The sequence below is a fragment of the Lagopus muta genome, chromosome 1 (genome assembly GCF_023343835.1).
Source record: "Lagopus muta isolate bLagMut1 chromosome 1, bLagMut1 primary, whole genome shotgun sequence".
Taxonomy (NCBI): Eukaryota; Metazoa; Chordata; class Aves; order Galliformes; family Phasianidae; genus Lagopus; species Lagopus muta.
The window spans coordinates 170,179,332-170,198,391 of NC_064433.1; the positions used below are offsets into that span (position 1 = coordinate 170,179,332).

General features: G+C 37.9%; 1 protein-coding gene across 1 annotated transcript in view; it reads left to right on the plus strand.

Moving 5' to 3' along the window:
* TRPC4 (transient receptor potential cation channel subfamily C member 4) overlaps positions 1–12,798 on the plus strand; it is a 142,844-nt gene extending 130,046 nt beyond the window's left edge. The window contains exons 9-11 of the mRNA XM_048929110.1: positions 4,305–4,346; positions 6,244–6,333; positions 8,544–12,798. Coding sequence (XP_048785067.1) covers positions 4,305–4,346; positions 6,244–6,333; positions 8,544–9,260 — 849 coding nt within the window. The 3' untranslated portion in view covers positions 9,261–12,798. The remainder of the gene's footprint in view (positions 1–4,304; positions 4,347–6,243; positions 6,334–8,543) is intronic.
* The last annotated feature ends 6,262 nt before the right edge of the window (positions 12,799–19,060 follow it).

Consider the following 19,060-nt stretch of genomic DNA (forward strand, 5'->3'; position numbering starts at 1 on the left):
AGAAAGAAAAATGTCAGTGGAGATCGAATCATTGAATCACAGAATCACCAAAATTGGAAAAGACCTCCAAGATCATCCAGTCCAACTGTCCACCTACCACCAGTATTTCCCCACTAAATCATGTCCCTCATTACAACACATAAACATTTCTTGGACACCTCCAGGGACAGTGACTCAGCTGTCTCCCTGGGCAGCCCATTACAGTGCCTCTCCACTCTTTCAGAGAATAAAATTTTCCTAATGTCAAACCTGAAATAATCTGATAATTATGATAACTAGTTAACAATGGCATGATTGCTTGGGAGGACCGTTTACAGCGCTTGTTACAACAGAGATATTACATGAAAGAAGACAGTCTGCAAGGAAGCGAGGAGCTTCTGAAGAGAGATGATTAATTTGATTCTCTTTGACTGTCCTGTGTTTCTGGAATCCTGTGTCGTACTAAGCTGCTGAAGAGGTGGGTGATGGGGTCAAGGAAGCTTTTCCATGGGACATCGCCTTTCTCAAAGGCTGTCCAACCATGCTGGTGGCACATTTTAATGACAACTACAGCTGGCTTCTTTGGTACAGGAAGGCCGGTATGTTCACATGTTTACTTGCACTTCATCACTGTTGATAATCAAAGATCTACCTTTTCAGATTACAGCACATTGTTATTTTCTGTCATTTTGACATATCCCAGGTATGCAGCATTCTCTTCGGCTATTATCACAAAGTATCTCCTGCACTTAAAACTCTGAAATAACAGTGTGTGCCTCGCTTTAAGCTATTTAAAGTATTTCTGTTAACTTTGTCAGCTCACCTTAGCAAGAGCCAGTTAAGTAATGCAGTTCTATTGATCAGGCTGAAGTACTCCTGACTTCCTATGGGCTTTAGGTGTCTCAAGGCTACTCTTGTTAATCATCTGAAATCTACTGTTATTTTAGAATAGAAGAGATGTAAGTAAAGAATCCCCAAGAATATACTGAAATAATTGTGTTATTTTCCTCAAATTCCATTCCAATTTGTTCCTGGTCAGTCATCAAAAAGTGTTTTATCTATAATTTTAAGTATTCCAGAGGATATAATGGAAAGGATTTACCAAGCATATCTTTAGTGTTTTTTGTGTACCTGATGTTTAGATAAATAGCTTTTTTTTTTTTTTTCCTAGGTACTTTTTCAAGCAATCTACATGAGATAATGATTATTATTTGTCAGAGAAAATCTTCTTTCTTATTCTCTTAGCTTTCTTTCTCCAAATGGAAATGATGCAAATTCTGAGTCAATATACTGTTTTGTACTTTCCCTGAAATGTTTGTTGCTGAAAACTAAGAGAAGAAATAGCACCTTCCACATGGAATGGAAGTCAATAATCTGGAGCATGTTTGTTGTATAATCAAGGACCATCTCACAGGAAAACCTTTCTGTCAACACAGACAAGTTCTTGTCCCTGTCATATCATGCTTCCATTCCAAATATGGGAATATATGCCATCATAAATTCATCAGATTATTTGGGCATTTGTCAGAAAGAAATGAGGTCAAAGGAATTTGAATTCATACTTTGTAAAAAATATATTTTTGATAAATAGCTCCCAAAGAAGTAATATAAACCGTGGCATTTTTTGATTGCTAGAGATATTTTTCTTCCAAAAAAATACAAATTACTCAGAATGGCACAAACAGGATGACCAAAATAGTTTTCAGTGCCAGTAAAACTGCTAAGACTTCCTACAGTGTATTGGTGCCACCCACTGGAAAGTGATGAAATACTGCAGTAACACAGTCTCATACGATACTGACATCACAAGACTGTTTCCTTCTGTGTTGCTATTTTTCAGTCAGATTTAATTTTTATTCCTTTGTCAGTCACAGTTTCCAGTACTTCATGCACATAGAACAGCAATTACTTGAAACAAATTTTGAACAACAAATTAGGCCAAGTAGCAAAAAGCTGGCTGAAAACCAACTAAGGAAGAGATAATTGCTATTGTCATTTTATGTGAAGTGTCTTGATCTTCAGATGTGTTTAAGTTTCATTGCACTTTGAGAAGGATGCAAAAGAAGATTATGAACTGAATCTGAATCAGAATCTGAACATGTAAACTGGAGTTAGAGAACTGATGGGGTTAATAACTTGGATAGGCTATGTGTCTGCATATTTACCTTTGCAGTATGTATGTACAAATGCATCATTAATTGTATTCTCTTGCAGCTTCTCAGAGTTATTGATTGAAAATTATTGTTAGGGAGAGTACAACTGTTCTGGACATATTATTACTTAAATATATCTGTTTGTATACTCATTTCAAATTGCACTTTTTGTCATGGCATAGACTAGAAAAAACATAGCCTTTGTTTCTGGGAGTTTCAGAATTGTTTTTTAAAAAGGATAAATCAGATTGAAGTATTTCTTGCTACAGGTACAGAGTTAAACCTATGCCTTTATTTCACACTTCACTGTAAAACAAAGCAGAGAACACAGCAACTGCAGAAAGCAGTTTACAAGAAAAGAGCTAGCATTTGTTTTATTTATAGGAGTTACTAGCTTCACCCGAAATTAAGTGTGTTTCATATACACCTTAAAGTGATTTTCCTTCTGCCTGTGAGTCAGAGCTTTTGTTGAGAATTCTCATAATGCCTCAGACTCCCCTGGCGCTCTCTCAGCAGGAGTGAAATATCTCCATCGTGTGGTCGGCAGAGAAAAGCCAGAAAAATAATCCTGGCTAGTGGTGTAGATGGTGGGAGGGTATTGTCCTTCCCATGGCTACACTGTCCCTTCAGCCATGATAGTGGACAGGAATTCCCACCTCTCCTTCTGTAAACACTCATATGAGGAATTTCCATCTCGTCTATGAATATGACATAAGATGCAGAAACATCACTTCAGATTGCCCAAGGAGGTTGTGGATGCTCCATCCCTGGAGGCATTCAAGGCCAGGCTGGAAGTGGCTCTGGGCAGCCTGGTCTGGTGGTTGGCGACCCTGCACATAGCAAGGGGGTTGAAACTAGATGATCATTGTGGTGCTTTTAAACCTAGGCCATTCTATGATTTTATGATCATTTGGAAAAATCTTGAAGGCAGGGTATCTATGAATAAAGCCCTATCTCGTGGTAAATGTACAGAACAATTAGTAAATTGTGATTTTCCCCTTTTTATTTTCTTTTGCTGAGCACGCAGGTACTGCAACCCTCAAGTTAATTACAAAACAAAATCAACCATAAAGCAGAAATATGTTCCCAAAATGGGAAAGTGGTAATCATAAATAAATTACTAATCAGTTGCAAGCAAAAAAAGGTGACAAAATACCTTGTTGTACTTGGCTTATGCAACGGAGATTAATTTTAATGAGTCTCTTGAATATCGTTCTATCCAGTTTTAAGACATTCTGAGTGTTCTATTTTGTAGAAATACAACCAGTGGTCAGACTCGTACTTTTCTAATCAGCAGCAGATAGAAGAATCCAAGTGAAAAAGACAAAACCCTCTTTCACCAGTCAGGGATAATTAAGTTGGAGAATAAAGAGAGATGTGACTCAGTATGTTGAGGACAACAGTAATTCAAGGACTAAATAATTCAAGGCTTTTTTTTTTTTTTTTTTTTTTTTTTTTTCCCCACCTTTTTCTGGACATCTCATAGATACAGCAGTATATGCAAATGCAACATTTTCTTGAAGCCTTTGCTTTACTTTCATCCTGCCAATCTTCTTTTTGCTGTTCCTGATCATAGTCACTACACTTCTTACTCTCCTTCCTTATCAACAACAAACTCTGTATCTCACAGCTGAGCTGCTGTTTTCTGTGCTTCTGCATCTATCAAGAGTCCTTTTAACAAAGAACTAAGCAGGGAATTTTCTCTTTTAAATGGTTTTATATTGTAGGCTTTGGATAGCTCTGTCTTAAATGAGACATAAGGAGACAGCCGCAGATACCACCACTTGTATGCCAAGCTCTTCTCAATTCCTGCTGTCTGTGCAAGTGTGTTACACAATCACACTGTTCTTCTATATCAGATTTATGACTTTCAAAGTCATCTGCAAGCAGATAACCGGCTGCCACACCACACTCACATCAATGCCAGAATAGCAGTACATTGATGGAAGTGTAGTAAATCCACCTAGCTTTTTTAGTGACAGCATACTCCCTTCTGTAAAGCTAATGACAGCCTTCAGTCCAACATTGCCACTCTTTCAAAGGATCCTGAACAATGTCTTCCAGCTTGTTAGTTACCACAGATTGCGTGGAGTTGCTGTTTTACTGTGCTGTATTTTACTACCAGGCAGACATTCATGATTTTTGTTGTATTCCATTCTTTTCTTTTTTTAGAGACGTGCAGCTGACAATCTGAGAAGACATCATCAATACCAGGTAAAGCTGCATATTTATTTTTTTGGCAATTTTTTTTTTTTTTTTTGCTTGTGCCTCCAAAAGATCCTTTTGGGAGAGGAGAGATGGAATAGAAGGGGAAGATTCCTGAAGAAAGTAGAAAAAAAGAAAAAAGAAAGAAAGAAAATCTGTGTTTATTTCATTTTCAGCAAAAGAGTGTAGAATATTTGTTGTTGAAATAACAGCATTAGAAAAGTAGTCTACTTGTGGGTTTAAAAAGGATAGTTTCCTAAAGAAATTCTAGACTAACTAACATTTAATCCACTTCAACATGGATTGCCTTTAAAAAAGACATGGACACTCCCACCTCCCTGCTGGGATCAGTTGAGAACATACATGTATCTACCTGTCGTGCTCTATCAGTCAGCTCTACATCTCTCCCTCTCCAGTTCTGCTCACCTACCGAGAGCTCCTTAATAATACCTCTGCCTAGAGGGATTGATTGACTCCTGCCAACTGCTCTTCGCCATCCTTCTTGCTTCTGTCTCTTGATTTTGGGAGATTATTGTAGCATAATGGATAATTTCAGATCTATTTTCCATTTTTTGTTGTGTTAATGGGGTGCATATCCACCAAGATGTGAGTTGTACACTTGAAAAATTGGAAATGAATGGATTCCATATGGAAAATAACTATAAATCAGGACTTTCCAACCAGAAGAAATGACAGCTGTGGAGGGTACAACAGGAGTCTTTGAAATTGTATAGAAGGTGAATACACAGCAGCTATTTACCGTCTATCCACAGACTGGACATCAGACATGTAATTAACAAGGCTGTAGGCAGCACACTGAAGGAATTGGTTATTCTCCTCCAGCCCACTCTTGTACAATTGTATCCGAGGCAGTGTGTCCTGTTTGGGGCCCCCTGCTACAAGAGAGATGTTTCAAACTGGAAGGAATCCAGCAAAGGGCCACCAAGATGGTTAGAGGGCTGACATAAAAGGAGAAGCTGAGATCTGTGTTTGTTCAGCATGAAGTAGGTTAAGGGGGATCTAATTGCTATCTCCAATAACACAGTGGGTGGTTAGAGAGAGAAGGGAGCCAGATTTTTCTTGGATGTGCACAGAAAAAGAACAGGAGTCAATGGACTCAAGTTTCCAGAAGGGAAATTCTGTAAGGAAAATCACTGTCACATTGAGGGTAGTAAAGAACTGAAAAAAAAGCAGTACAGGGAGGCTGCAGCATCTCCATCCTGGGAGATATTCAGCACTTGACTGGACCTAAGCAGCCTTGTACAACTGCAGTGATAGCTCTGCTTGGAGTCAGGGATATGGATTGGGCTCCTCCAGACATTTCTTCCAAATTAAACAATTTTAGAATTCTTAGAAGTAGAGAGAAATGCTGGAAACTATCAGAGAACAGATTATTAAAAAAGGAAATTTAAAAACAAGGAGTTTCACTGTGGCTTTGCCTTGAAATTCATCAGCAAATTTGTGGATGCCGAAAGTTTACATGAGTTCAAAACACATAGGGAAAACCTGTTGTAGGTCATTAAACCTAAGGCTAACATTTCTGATTCACAAGGTTCCTGAATCTCAGACTGCAGAAGGCTTGAAAGAATACAGCTGGAAATAACATTACATGACTGTACTCCACTTGCACTCCTCATTAAGTATCAGCAACTGCTCACTATAAGAGAGCAAGTTACCAGCATGAGGTATGCAGTTGGTCAAACCCTGTGCAGCCATTCTTAGGATATTTAATATCACTGTTGAAAAACAGAGGAAAAAAAAACCAAAACAACAAAAAAAAAAAACTGTATCTGAGGTTTGTACATTTTTTGTCATGTTCCTAAAGCACAAAAAGTTGAGCAGACCTAGTAAGCATAGATTTAGTAACTATGAGCCAGAAAACTAACACAATGTTTTATGTTTTTAGGAGGTTATGAGAAATCTGGTTAAGAGGTACGTTGCAGCAATGATTAGAGATGCCAAAACTGAGGAAGGGCTGACAGAAGAAAATTTTAAGGTATGTATTTAATTGTATGTTCGTAGATATTTTAGAAGACTGTGAAGTACATTTTTCACAGTCCCCACCTGTACAATTGCACATATCTTCCTCCATAGAGCAGTGTCCGTGGGCTGATGGACCACACTCAGATAGTATTGCTATAGACTACTGCAACAACCCTTGCTTGCTGGAAAATAATCACTTTTATCATCTAGTTTGAATTATGGGGTGAAGAGAGGGAAGAACTAAGGGCACACCGAAGTGGGACTAAGGGTATGTAAAAAAGTATTTGGTAATATAACATGCAAATAGTTCCACCATAGGAAATACAGATTATGTGCAGTTGAGTGCACTTGCACTTTTGTATACAGAACATTTTGTATGGCTTAATAAATTGAACACTTAAATTAAAAAGTCAAATATTAAAATCTGTTTAATCTGACAAGACTAAGTGAATGGGGCCGTATGCACCACAACTTTTACATAACTGTGTATTTTTGGCATTAAATATTTTGTTACTATTAGTGCCTCAACCTTCAAATTTCCAAAATGATATTTATCTGCCTCAACTTTGGCACGCAGAAGATAAAGAAAGAGCCTGAGCTAGTTGCTCTCATATTCTCATCTAGAAAATGAAGAGATAGACACCTTGTAAAAGCAAGATGTCTATTCCTAAGATAGGCCTTTAAGGGACAGAGATCAGAAGTTGTACTGGCAAGAAGCATCCTGCTGTGATTAGCTCTTTTCTTGGCTGCCAGCTACCCAACATCGAGGAGAAATGCACAAAGTCCTCCCTGCAGTTCTTGCATTCCACTCACAGAGAAGCTTGCACATATATATCACTCATAAAATCCTCATAGAAAAGCTGTTGAATTAGAGGCTGAATAAGCAGACAGTGTGGTGAATTAAAAGCAGCTGAACAGACAGACCAGGAGGGCAGGTAGTTGGTTGTGCAAAAGCTAGCTGGACACTAGTAATGAGCAGAGTACCCCAGGGGCTAATACTGGGTCCAGTCCTATTTAACATCTTCCTTAACAATCTGGATGCATCCTCGGTAAATTCATGGATAAGACGATGGATTAGAGGGAATGACTGATTCACCAGAAAGCCAACTAGAGGGATCTGGACAGGCTGAAGAGATGGGCTGATAGGAACCCCATGGAGTTCAACAAGGAGAAGTACAGAATCCTACACCTGGGGAAGAATATCTCCAGGTACTGAAACACACTAGGGCTGCACAGCTGGAAAGCAGCTCTGTAGAAAAGGGCCTGGGGGTCCTTATGTACACCAAGTGGAACACGAGTCAGCATTGTGCTCTTGCTGTTAGGAAGGCTAATGGTATATATATATATTTTGGCTGCATTAGGCAAAGTATGACCAACAAGACAAGAGAATGGTTCTTCTCCTCTGTTCAGTGTTTGTGAGGCCATTCCTGGAGTGCTGTGTCCAGTTCTAGGACTTTCTTCTGCATCTCTTTTGTTAGGAGAGGCTGAGAGATTGGACTGTTCAGACTGGAGTAGTCTTGGGGGGATCTCAGTGTCCACAAATACCTGAAGGGAGATTGCTCAAAGTATGGAGCCAGGCTCTGTCACTGGTATCTACTGCCAGCACAAGAAGCAATGGGCACAAACTGGAAAGCAAGTTCTGTCTAAACATCAAGAAGAAATTTTCTACTGTATAAGTGACAGAGCTGCCTGGACATGGTTCTGACCATTCTGCTCTGGGTGTCCCTGCTTGAGAAGAAGTTGGGCCAGATGATTTCCAGAAGATCCTTCCACCCTAAACTGTTACATGATTCTGTATGCCTATTGTGTTTGTGTTTTGGGATGGTGATAATATCTGATCTATCTAATATCTGGCATCAAAATGCCATTATAGTGTTGAGATAATGCAGTCCAGCAGATTAGCTGCAGGTGACAAATTTGTCCTTGATCCTTTCTCCACCACTGTCATCTCTTAACCAAGATACATTTCCTCTGAAGAATCCCCTGATGAAATTGCTGGTCACTTTTTTTGCCTTACTTGGAAGATCTATTAAGCAGAGTCTGCTAAGTAACTTGAATATCTCAGGTTATCCAGATGATGAAGCTCATAACTGATCCATAGCATAAGCTTTTTATTTTTTTAATTTATTTTTTGTTTATTAATTAGAGGAAAAGTCACATTAGGTTTCATTCTCTGATCTTTCTTCCTGAACTAATCCTTTGATCTTTCTTATTCATTTCTAGGAGTTAAAACAAGATATTTCCAGCTTCCGTTTTGAAGTCCTGGGTTTGCTAAAAGGAAGCAAGCTTTCTAATGTGCAGACTCCAAAAATGAATAAAGATGCTGCCTCTCTGTCAGAAACTGAAGAAAAGAATGAGAGTGAAGGAAACAAGAAAGGAAAGAAAAAGGCATTCAGCCTTTTTGATATTACAACAATGATTCACCCACGATCAGCCACAATTGCCTCTGAAGCACATAATGTAAGCAATGGCTCAGCAATGTTGGTGTCAGAGTCCATTAAGGAGAAACAGAAGCGTGTGAATTTTGTAACAGACATAAAAAATTTTGGGTTATTTCACAGACGATCAAAAACAAACTCTGCGGAGCAGAGTACAAATAAAATATACACTGTTTCTGAAGAAGTTTCCCGTCAACAGGCAGAAGAACAATGTGAGAAAAATGATGAACTGGAAGAGGGAGAACTGACTATGAACTGTGAAGTAAACACCCAAAGTCCTGATGAAAAGTGCATGGTAGCTGAGTTGCAAAATGACAGCAACACTTTGGATTCACAGGATGAAGGAAATATTTGTGCTTTAGAAACAGAGAAAATGGAGTTACAGAACTCAGAGCCAGCCACACCACAGGATCAGCTGGACAAGGAATCAGACATTAGCACTAACTGTGATGGAAAACAGGAAACCATTGAGCAGGGTGACTATGTGATAACCAGGTTGTGATGCTTACAGGAAGAAGCATTTACAAATATATATATTTTGCATAGTGCTTTTGGGGGGGAATGTTTTAAGAACATATTAGCAAATGCAGAATTACACTTTATAGTACTCAACTGTGGCACATGATCTTGTAACACAGGAAACAAGAGAAAGATAATAAAGGGACCTTCTGTTTTGTAGCCTGCTTTAGCTTTCACAATTTGTTTTACATTTTTTAATAAATGGAAGCATCTTGTATTCTTGTACTGTTGCAATAACCCACAGAAACTTTTTAGCTATCTTTTTCAATTTCAACAAAAGCAATTTCTCTCATATGATAGTTGACTCCTACGATAAATATTTTTCTATGCAAATAAAAAGTAGCTTCAGAGACTTGTAAGCCTTTATTTAACTTTGTAGGTTCTTAAAAATTCTGGGCAACATAATAATCGTAAGTGGTTCCTGTCAACATATGTCATGTCAAGCTATTAGAATCATTTATTTAAATTGCTAGGAACTTGATTTGCTTCAAAATCTATAAAGAAACAAACTATAAAGTATATTCTTTTATTTATTGAAGGAATATGAATACCTGTAAATTTTGAACAGTCTATTTGATTATTTAATTACAGCTTCTCCCACTCAGCAAGAGATTTATTCCCTTCCTGGTGCCGCTGTTAGAAATACACCGGATTTGAAGACTGTAAAAATGTATCTTATAGCAAAAGAAATATTTGTGTCTTGCTAAATTTTGATGGCGGATTACTTCCCAGGAATCCGTAGTCACAACAGCTACTGCTTCTTCAACCATTTCTTTTTCCAAATGTGGACAACCTATGCACTTTAATGTTCTGCTGCTTATTAGCTTTTGCCTTCACGATACACTTGTATTTGCTGAGAGAAAGATATATCAGGAATAAATAAGCAAACAGTGATCCCCTGAGTACCTTGAAAATGTGGCAGTTTGCTGAGAAGTTTTTAAAGAAAAACCTGACGAAAGTTCCTTTGACAGCTTCAGAGTTTGGGGGAACCTGATTGGAGGTTTTATAAAATTACTTAGACATTTAAATGTATAAAGAAAATCTAATAGTATTTTTCTTAATTGATAAGTGACTTCTTGTCTAAGTCAAAAATGGTATTTTTAAAATTAAACAGTCTGTTGCTTTTTAATTAGTGACTGGTGTCCTACATTATTAAAAACTTAAATTTACAACTGACCTAAGAAGGAACACCTTTGAGCTTCCACACCATTCTTTGTCCATGGAGACATAAAAATACCACAGCACTGTGGTCATTTCATTCTTAACATCCCTGTCCCTACTTTAATAGATTTTGTAGTTCATTTTTGCTGGTGGTAAGAAACCTGCCGGTGCATACAGCACACCTACATCCTATATTCCTAGGAACACAAAACAAGCAGAAAATGAGGACAAAACAAATGGAATCCATGGCATGTTAACTACCACCTTGTAAGATATGACCTAAAGCCATACCAGTCTGGACATAAACTGTCCTTTTACTGAACTGAGTTTTGAAAATCCTTTCATTGATACACATTTGGGTGAGTTTTTCCGCTCTGCTTCACTCACATACGACTCTCTATGAGCTCACATATTGTGAGCTTCCTTCCTGTACATGCACATGCGCCATGCGCCTAGGAGTGAATTCACTGAGCCAAAATGGAAAAGTGGTACAAAAGGTCTGTATTGCTTTGCAACATTGTGTTTACACCACATTTGATTACTAAGTTATGGCTGATTTCCATCTTGGCGTCTTGACTGCGCTGTGGACCCCTTCTCCTCATCTCTTCCCTTGTCCACCATTAGATTGTGAGCTCCTCGGGGCAGGGCCAGAAGCTTTTCTGTTTGGAAAGCACCTGAATTATAACAAGCGTATCAAGAAATAAATAATAATAATGATGATGAAATAACTTCATATCATTTTTACTAGATCAACTCTTAGAGAGTTCTTTTTTCTACTGTAAGGTCTGTGCTAAGAATGACGTAAAGTCAATGTGTCACATGTATCTTTTGTTATGAACTTCTCTATATCCCAGTTTTTCTCCATCACAGATTTCATAAAACAATTCACAACATATTTTATAAAGGCCAATACTGTCATTTGGGATATACAAGTTTGCCAGTCCAGAGATGCTGGGTTGATTTTCATTTTAAAAACTTTGCCTCCTTTCTTCTTTCTGGTGTGGCACCTTGTCATAGTGCCAGTTTGAGATGGAATTACTGACTCAGCTAGTTGCCTGATTTTTTGCAGTCCAGCACAGCACAGAGAAAGGCACCATGACAAGTTCTGATCTTTTGTTGCCACTGACAAATAAAATGGTATGGCCAAGGGCAACCATAGCATAGGTTTCATTGTAAATGATTTCCATCATAAAACATAAAAAATGCACTAGTTCTTTACTACGAGGGTGGTAGGGTGCTGGAACAGGCTGCCCAGATAGGTTGTGAATACCCCATCCCTGGAGGCGTTCAAGGCTAGGTTGGATGGGGCCCTGGGCAGCCTGGTCTAGTATTAAATGTGGAGGTTGGTGGCCCTGCCTGTAGCAGGGGGGTTGGAGATTCATGATCCTTGAGGCCCCTTCCAACCCAGGTTGTTCTGTGATTCTGTGATTCCAGGTTCCTTGTTAACAGCAAATAATGGTGACTAGTTAAAAAATAAATTAAAAGTATAACAAGATCTCGATACAGAAGATTTCTCTCAGTGGGAATGTAGAGATAAATAGTATGAGTGCAATGATATAAACTGGCATCTGCAATTTTACTACAGTCATGGCAGAATTTAAATTTATGAGTTGCAAAAGTGGGACTACAATTTGTGCTCTTTTCTGTCATTAAGAATTACATGCTCCCAGTAGACAAAGGCTGGAATGCATTTCCCTTCCTTATTACTTATCATCATCTCTAACATCTCAGAATCCCAACCACACTATCCTCTCACTAGGCAAATTCAGAACAGAAGAGCAGTCCTTCCTCCAAAGACACATTCCTACCACTGTTTTCATTCCAATCAAGATATTCCAGTGAGGGTATTTATAATCTGATCAGTATCATTATCAGAACAAGGAAATCTCCATAGGTCTAAGAGCTTTCTTTACATGCTATCTTGCCATCTTAAGAGACTCCTTCAGTGGTATAAAATATTTTTTCTTCCTACACTTGTGAACTTCCCAACAGAGCAGAAGCATGGAACAGTTAACATGAAATATCAGCCATGAGCTGGGGCCTCACTATGCTTGTCTAAGTCTTGGAGTAGATATAAGACAGAGCAACAAAGAGAGAACAGATAGAATGATAGAAAAATAGAATTGAGTTGGAAAGGACCTGTAAAGGTCATCTAGTCCAACTCCCTTGTAATAAACAGGGACATGTCTGACTCCAGGATTTGCAAAGCAATAGCTGTACTGGTTGAAGCAAATGTCCACCTATTTCCAATAGGCACTGTGAAGTGATACAGTTTTTCCTAAGAAATTATCAGCACAGACTGGGCAGGATGCTTAGCGCAGAGCCATGATATTGCATTGTGTAGCAAAAATGTAAATTTTTTTTTTTTCTTTTACAACCAAATATTAAGGTATATCAAATAAAGTATACCTCAAATCATCATCTGTTCTATTTTTATGTGGTTCTTAGGTGATCAGAGTTCTCTTTAATCACAAATACGCATCTCATTCTGTGAAAATAGGTAAGAGCATAAAATGTGTCCAAATTTGAAATGGCGGTGTTGTTTTTTGTTTTTGTTTTTTGCTTGTTTTTTGTTGTTTGTTGGTTTTTGTTTGTTTGTTTGTTTTACTTTGTGAATAGACAAAAAAGAAACAAACAAAAAAACAACCAACAAAGAGCCCTCCTCATCGAATGTTTGCAGGAGGACATTTGTACCAAGAAAGATTTGGAGGTGCACAGAGCAACATCCAATATGCCACAGCAGAGATATTATAAAGCTTTGTAAAACAAAGCATGCTTTCTCCTTTAGCAAAGTGAAGAGTTTTGAAGATAGTTGTCTCTGTCTGGAGCCGCCATTAGCATCAATACAGGAGGAAAACACATACACACACAAAAGCATGCAAATTCCTAACAAAAAGTCTTCTGAAATATAGCTTAAGGTTGTGAATTAGAAAACAGTCAAAATTTGAAGTGAATTTGCACCAATATTAGGCTGTTCAGAATGTTCAGAAAGCATCTCTAAAATTCATACTTTTTTTGGTGAGGATGAAACCTCACCTGCATACCATATCTTCAAAAAGACAGTGCAAAAGCTTCTTACATCTGCGTAGAATCCTAGAATCATTGTGGTTGGAAAAGCTTGCTAAGATCATCTAGTCCAACCATCAACCCATTCCCACCACGCCCACTAACCCACGTTCCCAAGTACCACACCTACATGTTTCCTGAATCTTCCAGGGACAATGAGTCTATCATTTCCCTGGCTGGGCAGTTTGTTCCAATGCCTCAAAACCTCTTTGTAAGAAATTTTTCCTAATATTAAACCTGACCATCCCCTGGTGCAACTTGAGGCATGTTTTACTACGCAACCAGGATGGCCAAGGAGGGCATTGCAGATGTGAAAGCCATGAGTATGCATCAGAAGACTCACGCTGCAAGACCTGGTGAGCCAGATGCAGGTCACTGTGCTACCTCTGTGTTGTACAGACATCAAGTCTGGTAGATGCCTCCCAGGGAGGAGCCACAGCTCTACAGCCAGTTTTAGTCTTGTTTTCTCGGTCCAAAGATTGAGGCCATTACAGTTTTGACTGGTGTGTGCCAAACATCTCGTGCATCCTGATTACATGAGTCTCTGGCACAGTACTGATTAGGTACATCAGATAGGTCAAGATTTCATAAAAAGACCCACAATAATATTCTTGATCTGAATTTTTCTGTGAATAAATAGTGTCTATTTTCCTGACAATACAAATGTTTCTCATAGCTATAATTATAGAGAAGTGTAAAAAGCAGTTCTATTAAACGTGTCCCCGAAGTTCTTAAACAGAAGGTTTGAAACAAAAGTATCTTCCTTAACAGCATCCTTGAACCAATCATTCAGGAAGATAATTTTGCAAGTACATCCTTACATAAATACACTGTAGAGAAAAGATCTAAAGAAACAATTATATGCCCATCACAAATTCTACTATATATATATATATGTATTGCAGGCTATAACATCCCATTTTCTCTCTAAATCTCTGTAAGTAATCAGTAAAGGCAATGTAGGGAGAGTAGCGAGAGGCAGCAAATAGAAAGGTGAATCATAATGTTTAAAGATGGTAATCAGACAATGCATTTTTGCATCCAGATCAAAATAACTGTATTAAATATATATATATATATTTAATGGAAATTTAGATGTTCATATTGGACAGTGATACAACCTATCTTCACTTTAGTCTATTAAGAGGGAAAAACATCTTTAGTTGGGCAAACACACAGTACACATAGAAGATCAGTACTAGTAATGGGAAAGGTATTAAACATAATTGTAAAATTAAATGTAATAAAAGCAATCTTGTACCTTTGCCTGAGGAGCAGAACTCCTCTGTTCAGATCACTATTCAAAATTCCCTGTATTTTCACATCAAGCAACCATTTGATAACACTTGCTGTCCTTGGGGCAGGAATTCAAGAGTTTTTCCTCCCACAGAAATATGCCAGTGTCCAGACTAAAAATCTTCTGTGTGTTACAGCCTTTTGACTAGCTTCAAAAATTTAGTTTTGAATCCTACAGACACTTTAGAAGGAGAAGTTCATAGATCCTCTGAGACAGCTTACAGTTAAGAATACAACGTGATCCAAAATAAACTGTTGGGGTTGAGGCTGAATCTTCCAAATATAAAAAGGAATCAAAACCATTGATCTACATCAAAACAAGTTCACCAAACACTGATTTAAAGCTTTAGAAGTTGCTATTATTATTATTATTATTTTTTTACAAATTTAAAAGGATGCAACAGAAATGTTTCCTCTCTCTATAAAATAAACAAACAAACAAAAGAAATAGCTGCAGCCTTTCACCTCCATGAACACAATAGTTTACATATATAAAATATATTTCAGCTTTATCGCAGGTCCCTCCATCTCATAATTCTCTGCCTAAACCAATCAAATTCTCTGTTGTTGTTAATATAGTTATGAAATGTTTGTATTCATTGTTTTGACTGTTTATATTTGTATTCTTTGAGCACTCATGATCTTTTAACTTTATAGCTTTTCTCCACATGATATTTGTTCCTCTGACAGTGTTCTTCCTCATTCAGCTCTGTTTTTCTTTGGCTTTAAAGAAAATACGTTGTTTTCTTCTTGGCTAAGGCTTTCTGCTCTCTTTAGTTGACTAACATTTACTGCAGAGTGCTGCACAGCATGATGCGTTTCAGTGTTCAGTACTGCAGTGGCCTTTTCAGTCTGGCCTTTATCCCTTTGCAATTCAATTTCCTTCTACTGTGGAAAGCAATTGGTACATTCGAGGGCTGATATATTTTACCATTTCAAACACCATTCATAGTGCCAGATTATTGGTCCTTGAGAGAGATACTTTGCCCCTTTGTACTCTTCAGAAGTTTAGATTGTTGTCAGTGACTTGAAATCTAGCTTTCCAATGGCTGATGTTAGATAAAATGAATACCAGTTCCACAGGATGATGCTTCAGTATATTTTCTCTCACTTTTCTTCTTTCCTAGCTTGCTGATAACAGAGTCTCATTAGGGCAATCTACTCACTATTGCATTTTCAATGTACCAGAGAACTACTTGCAACAGGAACAGGAGTGTTCAAGACTTCAAGATATAAAATTGGAGTTTCCAGAAAGATGAAACCTTTGAAGTGGTTAGTATTACAAATGCTCTTTAGTCTGGACATTAGAAATAGAACCCTACACAATCAAGAGTTGTGAGACATTATTCCATTGCATGAATCAAGAGCTAACTCATAAAAGCCTGCATGCTTTTTAGTCCGTGGAACTCAAAAAAAAGAATGCTCTCTGGATTTGTTGCATATGCTCAACTTTAAGAAAAAAAGAAAAAAAAAAAAAAAAAAAGAAAGAAAAGATTTACAATTAAAAAAAAATTTACAATAAGGTAGATACATAAAACACCATTTTTATGAGTGACAGCTATGAGTTAAATCCAGTATGTCTTCATGCATATAAAGTCCTTTTCTTCCCCTCTAATCTTCTCAGTCTGATGATACGTTTATACAGAGAATGTGTCCCTTCCCCAGTAAATATACCACTTTCCATTTCCATTTCCACTGTATGTTTCTGTAAGTAGTCTATTAAGACCCAATGATGCAACATTTTATGTCTCATCATCTGGAGTATAACATGTAACATCTTCTCTGCCCTGGTTGGGCCTCAAAAGAGGGATCTGCTGGAACGAGTCCAGCAGAGGGCCACAAATGAAAAACGGCCTGGAGCAATCTCCACTATGAGGAAAGGTTGAATAACACTTGTTGTCCTTGGTCTCTTCAGCCTTGAGAAAAGAAGACGGAGAGGTGACCTGATCAATGTTTATAAGTATCTTAAGTATGGGTGTCAAAGGGACACAGCCAACCTCTTTTTAGCCATCTGTGCAGACAGGACAAGAGGAAATGGACATGAACTTGAGCATAGGAAGTTCTGCATGAATATGCTTCCAATACTTCTTCACAATGAGGGTGACAGAGCACTAGACAGGCTGATCAGGGAGGTTGTGGGTTCTTCTTCCTTGGAGGTATTCAAGACCTGCCTGAATGCCTACCTGTGCAGCCTACTGTAGACCTGCTTTGCAAGGGGGCTGGACTTGATGATCTCTGGGGGTCCCCTTCCAATCTCTACAATTCTGTGATTCTATGGTTCTGTGATAGGACCTTGTGTCCATAGGACGACAGGATAGTTTCTAGGAAATACCAGAAGCAGTTTTCTTCAGGTGAATTACGTGTAATACTGAGAGATAGCATTCAGTCATAACACAGATATGAATACTCATGTCCATGCACCAAAGCATGGAGATAATCTTTCTCCATGACTCAATTTAGTTGACTCCAATTATAGCTTAAGAAAAAGAACTAAGCAGCAAAAACAAAATTTAAAGGAAGGTATTCTTTAAGAAATTGGACTTATCTTCTTTATTAGTACCCTCAGTAACATCCACTTTCATTAAGTAGTATTAAGGGTTTTGTTTCTGCTTTGCTTTGCTTTGCAAAAGATACAGAATTTGTATTCAACTGTTGATGAGAATTTCATTAATAAAGACTGCAAATCAAGATACTATTAAGGGAGATCTCATCTGAGAATTGGATCCACTGATTTTAACAGAATTCAACTTCCCAAGGCATAAATCTCACTGTTTTCCAAGTAGTGTTACAGTCCTTGATTTGCACAGGTTTGATCTGAAATCAGAAACACATAAAGTAAGCATCAGGATTTGAGCCTCAGAGAAATGGGCTGTGCTCATTTTGAGAGCCTGCACTAAGAATTTTCTTCTGGGGAAGACATTCACTGAATACAATCTATCATCATTTAACAGTATTGTCAAAAGAATGATAAAAAAAAAAACAATAGACATATACAACATAATCTGAAAAAGAGAGATAATAATGCATCTTTCAGTATGGTAATGGACTTTTCTAAAACAAGCCAACCCAAAGTCACATTCAAACCCATATCTGGCACCATTTCCCCAGTGAAAAGAGTACTGAAAAAGTGTATTCATTAAGGACCATGTATGTGAAAAAAGAGCTCTTCATTTTGGGAGATATTGCTTTGCTTGCTTGTTTGTTTTCTGTTCTTGTGGAACACAAACTCTGAAACGCGACATATTCCCACATACTCACACCCAGATGCTAATGAAGATAGAACCAGATGTATGATACTGAGCCAAGATTTAACCAGCATGATCAGGATAAATAACTGATGAAAGACAGAGTGAAAGAAATCGGAAACCTGAAAATGGCTGCTTGTATTGCAAAATGCAAATGCTTTTATATGGAATTAGATCACTATTTCCCCATGCAGTTAATTTTCTATGTAAAATTATTAAAATGTATTGTGGTTTAATTCAGCAGGCACCTCAGCACCACAGAGCCATTTGCTTTTCTGCCTATAGTGGGATGAGGAGAGATTTGGGAAAAGACAAAATTAGTGGCTTAAGAAAAGGCATTTTAATTGGTCAGAAAAGGAAGGGAAAAGAATAATTGATAATAGTAATAATATATAAAACAAGTGAAGCACGCTGCAATTGCTCAGCACCCACTGACCAATACCCAGCCACTTTCTAGGCAGCAGCCTCCACCTCAGCCAGGTTTTATTTTCCAATTTTATTGCTCAGCATGACAGCACATGATGTGGGACATCTCTTCAGCCAGTTTAGGTCAGCAGTCACGGTTATGTACCCCCCAGCTCCTTGATGGCAGGGCAGCACCAGAAGCCAAAACATCCTTGGCTCTCTGTAAGTGCTGCTTTAGCAACAATTAAGACATCAGTGTGTTATCACCATTATTTTCATCCTAAATTTAAAACACAGCATCATATCAAGCACTATGAAGACAATTAACTGTCTCACCTGAAACCAGGACAAATCTAATTTAAGTATTCTCATTAGTCAACATCTAAAATCTCACCTGGGATTTGCTTCCTGATTTTTTCTAACACTGTCATCAGTGTCAAAGAAAGCACAGTGTTCTCCCCTGACAGTGTTTAAGTCACTCTTCAAAGTAGGAGCAACTTAGACTTCATGTTGGCTTATTTTCCTAAAAAAAAGTTGGAACAGAACTGGAAGAGTTTATTTAGTTCACAATCTAGAGTAACTATCTAGACTTACTAGAGTAACTATCCTA